General features: G+C 52.9%; 1 protein-coding gene across 5 annotated transcripts in view; it reads left to right on the top strand.

The window, feature by feature from the left end:
- The first annotated feature begins 460 nt into the window (after window positions 1-460).
- Window positions 461-7,081, top strand: part of TMPRSS13 (transmembrane serine protease 13) — a 28,678-nt gene continuing 22,057 nt past the window's right edge. For 4 of the 5 annotated variants that reach the window (XM_047693389.1, XM_047693388.1, XM_047693386.1 and 1 more), the window contains exon 1: window positions 461-618. In XM_047693389.1, coding sequence (XP_047549345.1) covers window positions 598-618 — 21 coding nt within the window. In that variant the 5' untranslated portion in view covers window positions 461-597. Of the gene's footprint in view, window positions 619-4,244; window positions 4,377-7,081 lie in introns of those variants that run through there. The other variant, XM_047693390.1, reaches the window with a different exon arrangement.

Raw genomic sequence — 7,081 nt, 5'->3', positions numbered from 1 at the left:
TTTCATAGAATAGAGTTCAGAAAATGAAAATTTTGCCATGTGCCTTGATTTGGGGATTTGGACACGTGGTCCTTGGAGATGAAGGTTGACACTGTCCTGCCCTGGGTGGGGCTCTGGTCCCTGGCCTTGGATATTCCGTTTGGGAACAGGGTCCTGCCTCAGAGGGCCCTGGGAACATCTGTTTTAGGTGCTCAGGTTGACCGGTCTAAGACTGTCCACACAGGGCCTCCATTTTTCCTCTCAGAATGCCCCTCCGAAAGCAGCATTCCGGAACCCCTGCTTTCCTCATAGCTGACTCTGTGGGGGCAGTTTCAGGAGTAAAGGTAGCTTCACGCTCCCGGTATTTGGTATTTGGTATTCGCTGAGTAACTGGGATGGCCTCGGAGCAGGGGAGAGGGACAGGTCTGGCTAGTTCTGAGGTGTTGTTTATACTTGAGATTACCTCACACGGCCCAACCCGCTTCCCCGCCCCATCTGGTGGGGGCTGGCCCTCAGCCTTCCAGCCCCTTTTTCCCCACATGCCGGGGAAGACAGGGGCCAACATGGCTCTTCCCGTGGACATCAGCTGAGCCTGGAAGCTTCACCCCTCAGGAGACCATGGAAAGGGACGGCAGCCGGGTGAGTGGCCATGGGCCTTGGGCCAGAACTTCCCAGGGCTGGGGAAGGAGGGATAGGGCTGGGAGATGGGTGGGGCGCTGCCACCTCGGTGCCTAAGGTTTTGGGGGAAACCGAATGTGCCTTTTCACACTGAAGCTCCTTGAAGGGATTGAGATTGCTTGCCTCCTTTTTTCCTGGTTTCTAGGAGGGGCCCCTGGGAGGAGCTGTTGGGATTCGGGGTCTGGTCAGGAAGTACCACAGGGCTGTGCCTGAATTTTGGGCTCTTGGTCTGTCGCCTGTTAGATCATCCCTTTTGCTGGCTTGAGAAATCACCAGAACTTCCCATTTTAACTGGCCTTCAAGGTACTCTTGGCTAACCCCCTCCCTAGACTCATAGACCATCTTAGAAAATTTGACTTTCTATGTGTATTTAAGATCTTCAAGGGGATTTTTCAATCTTCTTTGGTCACTTCCTTTAGGCTTTATAATATTCGTGCTTGGAAAGTGCTTCCTTATGTCTAACCATAGTTCCTTCTGCCACAACTCAGGTTCCTTTCCTCTTCTGTTCTTGAAGGTGGCAGAGAGCAGCTAGAGTGCCCTGCGTGGAAAAGCCAATTATACACGTGAAGGCTTCCAGAGATTTTGTTTAACTATGCCTCAGCTTTCCTTTCTGGAGGGACATTTTTCTTGTACTCTAACTTATCCTTACATCTTGCTTTTTACTTCTCTCTGCCTTCTTTCATTCTTTACTAAAGTAGTAGAATCAGAAATTCTGGGAAGGATGGGGCAGCTCTGGGTTTGAGAAGGATCGGCTCAGCCTATGTTCTGGCTTATAGGAGGCTTGTGGTCCATTCTGAACCCCAGATACGTTTCTGCCAATTTTACCATCATTTTCCCGGCCATTCTTCCAGCCCCTTCTTGACTTTTCTTTCCCAGACTTACCCCTTGACCTCTGCACTGTCCTCCTTGGTTCCTGTCTCCACCTCCCCAGGGTCATTTGGTCCTAGGCCTCTGGGCTCATTGGAGACTCTGGTGAGCAGTAAGGGCAGTGCATAGGGCAGAACAGAGTTTTGTCTGAGGTGTGGGGAAGGTGAACCCACAATCACAGCCATCAGGCATGTTTGTTGGTGGCTTTCTGGGAGCCTAAACTTGATGATCTCTAAATACAAAGGATGAGAAGGGCTGATTTTTCTGAAGGATGGTAGGGTCAGACCTGGGCAGGGTGCTGTAGGTGCCATATGCCTGGATGCTTGTCTTTCCAAAGTTCGGGACCAACATGGAAGGTCACAGGAGGGTCAGAGAGTAGAGAGCAGACTTTTCATTCCTGATGGAAGAAGTGTTAAATGGTGTGTTAGGTGCCATGTTCCTTTGTTTGGGAGGCTGTGTCCTAACTTACTTTGGAGTGAAAGATCTGAACCACCACTTTATTTTTTTTTTCAAGATTTTATTTATTTATTTGACAGAGATCACAAGTAGGCAAAAAGGCAGGCAGAGAAAGAGGGGGAAGCAGGCTTCCTTCTGAGCAAAGAGCCCGACGTGGGGCTCGATCCCAGGACCCCGGGATCATGACCTGAGCTGAAGGTAGAAGCTTTAACCCACTGAGCCACCCAGGCGCCCCTAAAGCAGCACTTTAAACCACATTATTTAAGGTTCTTAAATTCACTCCCTTGTTGAAGGTAGGCCTTCCAAGATAGTGAGCCTAGGGTGGGGGCAGGGAGAGCTGCCTGGGGCTCTTAATCTTATTAGCTGCAGATTTCTTCAGGTCCTTTAGACTGAAGACGAGCAGACTAGGAGAAACTGGTAGTCTGTGGCTGTGCCTTCTCTCGGAGGGTTTCATGGCAGAGAGATGTGCACTGCGGTTTTGGTCCTTCAGTTCCTTAAAGCAGCGAGCAAGATGGTAGCCAAGGGACATAAGCCTGTTGAAGCTGGTTGGGTGTTCAGGTGGGACCTTGGACAGGAGATGCAGAAAGCGCTCAGCTTCTCGGTCTTCAAAAGAGAAGCTGCATGATGTGGACAGAACACTGACCGATTCCAGGTCAGCCGTGACTTTGGGCAAATCAACCTCTTTGTACCTCAGTTTCTTCATCTGTAAAATGGAATAAAGATAGTGTCTCCTTCAAGGAGTCTTAGAATAGTGATTTTCACATATAAGACCCTTCTTACTTTATTTTTATTTTTTAAATTTTATTTGTTTGTTTATTTAATTATTTATTTATTGTTTTTTATTAACATATAATGTATTATTTGCCCCAGGGATACAGGTCTGTGAACCATCAGGCTTACACAATTCACAGTGCTCACCATAGCACATACCCTCCCCACTGTCCATCACCCAGCCACCCTATCCCTTCCCCTCGACCCCCCAGCAACCCTCAGTTTGTGTCCCGAGATTAAGAGTCTCTTATGGTTTGTCTCCCTCCCCAGTCCCATCTTGTTTCATTTTTTCCTCCCTATCCCCCCATACCCACCCCTCTCAAATTCCTCATATCAGAGAGATCATATGATAATTAAGACCCTTTCAAAATAGCATCCAGCAGAGAGAGAGATACAGAGTTTTCAGATTTTCCTCCTCCTCCCCCATCATCATCACCTGGGGTCTAAGCCTGACTCCTCTACAATGTGGGCATGCCTCCATGCCTGAGTTTTTCCACCTACCAAAGATGGGGGTTGGACAAACTGCTTTCTCCTGCCGACAGTCCGTGGACTTGTATGGAATGGGATTACAGGTGCATTCCACTATGTAAGTGCATTTGCTCTTGAGCAATAGTGTGAGTTCTGTGTTTTTTTCCCAAAGGTATCACATTCTTAATGCTTACAGAAGTGCCATGTTTATTTAAGAGAGACTCAATGGACCCACTGCTAAAGCCACAATCCATTGTTGACTGGGTCTTCTTATAATAGAGCAGATTCTCAATCAGTCCAAGACCACAGGTGTTGTGGACTTGAGAGGAGCAGGTGGTCCCAGGGCTGGGTGGGTGAGCGCCCACCCTTGATGGGGGTGGGTAGGTTCCCACGAGGGCGGATCAACCGACTCAGGTCACTGTGCTGTCAGCCCCACAGCGCAGGCTCTCTCAGGACCCTTGGCACCTGCCCTTCGGCCCTACAGACGTGCTGCCCTCACCTGAGACTTCTCTGTTCCCTGTTGTCATTGGTGCTGGGCAACCTTCCACCTGGCCCATCCTGCCCTGCCTCCCCCGAATTGTCCCTGTGACTTGGCAAATGTGAACAAGAATGTGTGGGAGTGTGTGTACGGGGCTCCAGGCTGGGGTGCTGGGCGGGAAGGCCGGCTGATGTAACAGTAGCCACTTAGCTTAAGTGTCTTGTTTTGGCAGAACAGCTTCCTCTTGGTCCAGCAACAGCAGGGTGGACTGTGCCCAGCCAGGCGGCCAGCGTGCTGGGGGGAGGTGTGAGGGAAGCCGGCCCGGGGGCCCGGGGCTTTGGCAGGACCCTGGCAGGACCACGGGGAGGGTGGCTCCTCTGACAGGACTGTCCAGGGCACTTCCATGAGGTACCAGCCCTATACTGTGTCACCACTCCAGCGAGGGCCTAGAAGACACGTGGGGGGAAATGGAGGCAACAAGACCCTGGGTGATCAAAGATTGTTTGCTTGGCAGCGGTAGATCCTTGATGTTCTTTAAACTCTTTGATGAATGAACAGATGAATGAATGAATACGCGAATGAATGGACAAGGAGGTGTTTTGACACTGGGCTTCTGGGGATTCCCCGAGGCTTTTTCACAAGGCATCGTAAACCAGAAGGAACATCAGAGCTCGCCCAGGCCAGTAATTCCCAAGTTCTTTGTAGCAGCAGCAGCCTCTTTTGTTCAAACGAAACCGTGTGTGGAGCGCATTGTACACAACTGCCAAGTGGGTCTTCTCTGTTTGAAGTGGGGTGAAGGACTCCGGACCCTTTCCCTGCTCCAGTGGTCCTGGTCCCAGAGGCATTTCCACGGAACCTCTCATGCTCCGGGAACCCTGCTTGAAAACAGCCGATTGTCTGCTCCCTTCCTTTTACAGATCAGGGAGTCAAGGCCCAGAGAGGGATGCAAATGTCCTTAAGGTCATGCACGGTGAGGAGCAGAAGCCAGACTCCCCCATGCATCCCAAGCCTGCAAGAGAGGCCTCTGGGGCCCAGTTTGATTCCAGGGGTTCCCCAGTTTGGAAGGAGGGTGGAAGGAAGTGCTAGGCAGTCTGCCTGCGCTCTGAGGGGAGCCTACATTTATGGAATTTCTCTGGGTTCAGGAAGGAGGGAGTAGGAGGGAGCCCGGCGTACCTGGAGGTACAGGGAAGCCTGGGTTGAGCAATAAGGACAGGAAAGAAGCATGATCCACTCCATCCCAGTTCCGACCAGTTCAGTCCAGGCCGGTCCATAGTTGAATGGGTTCAGGCCTCCCCTGCTATGGCCCAGGAACTCCCCCAGCATCCCAGTAACACAATAGCCATTTAGATTCTGCCAAAGGGAGCTCCTGATTTTTCTTGGTACCCTCTAGTGCTTCCAGTGGGGATTGGGGGCATCTCTTCCTGCCTAGTCCAGAATGCCGGGGGGTCAGGCTGGGGTCCTGCCTATGTCCCCCACTCCAAACATCCTTGATACTCAGGGTCTCTGGGTGAGAGAAGCTGCCACAGGGGCCCCAGTCTGGTCAGCAGTCCTTCCCCATGGGAGCCTGGTAAGGGGCGCTGGGAGAGCACAGTGATGGACAGGAGCCCAAAGACAGGAGCCAGAAGATGACGTTGCCCCCAACTAGCTGTGTGCCCCTGTGTGCCCCAACTAGCTCTGCTCCCAACTGGCTGTGTGCCCTTAGTCCAGTCGCATTGCCTTTCTGGGCCTTCATCACCTTATCAGTAGGATAAAGGAAGCAGAACTCTATAGAGGGTTTTCGAGCTCCTTCTAGCTCTGACGGCTTGTGATCTGCCCGGGGAGCAGGCTGCATGAAGGGAAGGCCCAGGGCAGAGAAGGGAGGCCCTGCCAGCTTTGGCTGGACTTGAACGGGCCCTGGTGGACCTGCCCTTGATTCCCGAAGTTGTGTTACGGCTGCTGCTACCCACCGGACATTCCCGCAGGAGCCTTTAGCCAGGTTCTTCTCCCTGCCTGCCACGGGCTCTGAGTGGCCCATGAGGCTTGTATCCCGGAATTCAGACCACTTCCTATTGTTGGAGAACAGCCTCTAAGCAAAGACCAGAGCTCAATCCTGGGCAGCAGCCACGAAACCGAGCAATCTCGGAGGTGGCCACCGCGTGGCTCAGCACGGCAGAGGATCCCTGAACCCTCTCCTCTTGGCACAGCTGGCTGGGCTGTAGGAGGAGCAGAGAGGCCAAGGGCAGGACCACTAGGCTCCTTGCTCACTCAGTGCCACCCCCACCAGGTAAGGGCCCACGGGACGGACTCTACCACAGGAAACCATAGACATGTCCCATTCATCCTGGCAGCCCTGGGAGAGAGGACCATGACCTCAGTACAAGGGCCCTTGGGTTTTAGTCTTTATTCTGCGATGTAAGATGTACCAAAGTGACTCTGAAGAAAGCACGCAAATGTTTTAGGCCTCTACTTCCTTGACTGTAAAATGGGAATAATAATTCGATCGACTCCTGTTCAGGAAAGTGCTTGGAGAGCGCCCCAGAGCCAGGGACTGCTCTGCCCAGCTCTCTGTCTGGCCCATTGCTCACTGCCTCCCTGCAGATCCCTGTGTGGCCTGCCTTCCAGCCAGGCCACCTGCTGTCCCAGAGCACCTCGGGGGACCTGTTGCGTGTAGGGGCCCCTGCGGAATGCAAAGCACAGGCAGGTGGGGGTCATGACTGCCTGGTGTATAGGCTGGTCTGCGATGCCGTGAGGGCTATGAATGTATTACCCCATGGGGAACCCCGGAGCCCACCGTAGAGGCTGGCGCAGAGGAGAGGCAGGGCCAGGAAAGAATGATTGGCAGTGCTTGGCCAGGGAAATGGTCCAGAATCACCCACCCGCCTGGCTTTGTCCTGTCCACTGTCCCCAGATGGGCTGAGGGGCCTTTCACCAGCAGGCGGGTCATGGGTATCCTGGACTTGGTCATCTGAGTTCCATTGTCAGGTCTTCTGTTCACTGGCAAAGGCCAGGAGTTGGGCTGGTTCTGGTTTGGGCTCAGCCCCTTGCATCTTGGGGTTCTGGGCAAGAAGTCTCCTCCTACCCTCTTCCCTACCTACTCAAGGCATCTGCTCTGAGGGTGTGACCAGGCCTCCACGAGGGAGGCTGGAATCGTAGCAGTTGCTCTCCAAGGATTGAGGAAGGGAAATGAGCTACTGCTCTAGTAGGTTAGACATCAGGAAGAACTTCCAGCAGGTGGGGGTGGCAGGCCATGAATGGGGAAGGGGTGGCTGTGGAATCTTTTCTAGTGCTCCCTGAAAAGGGGGGCTCTTCCCAGCATCCAGGGATGGTCTGGATTGAGGTTCAGAGTCAAGGGGCTGAGGCAGATGGCCTCACTGTAGAGGCTGCTTTCCTCTGGTCTTGGGGCTG

Source organism: Lutra lutra, chromosome 10 (assembly GCF_902655055.1).
Source record: "Lutra lutra chromosome 10, mLutLut1.2, whole genome shotgun sequence".
Classification (NCBI taxonomy): Eukaryota; Metazoa; Chordata; class Mammalia; order Carnivora; family Mustelidae; genus Lutra; species Lutra lutra.
This window is presented reverse-complemented; position numbering and strand designations above follow the sequence as displayed.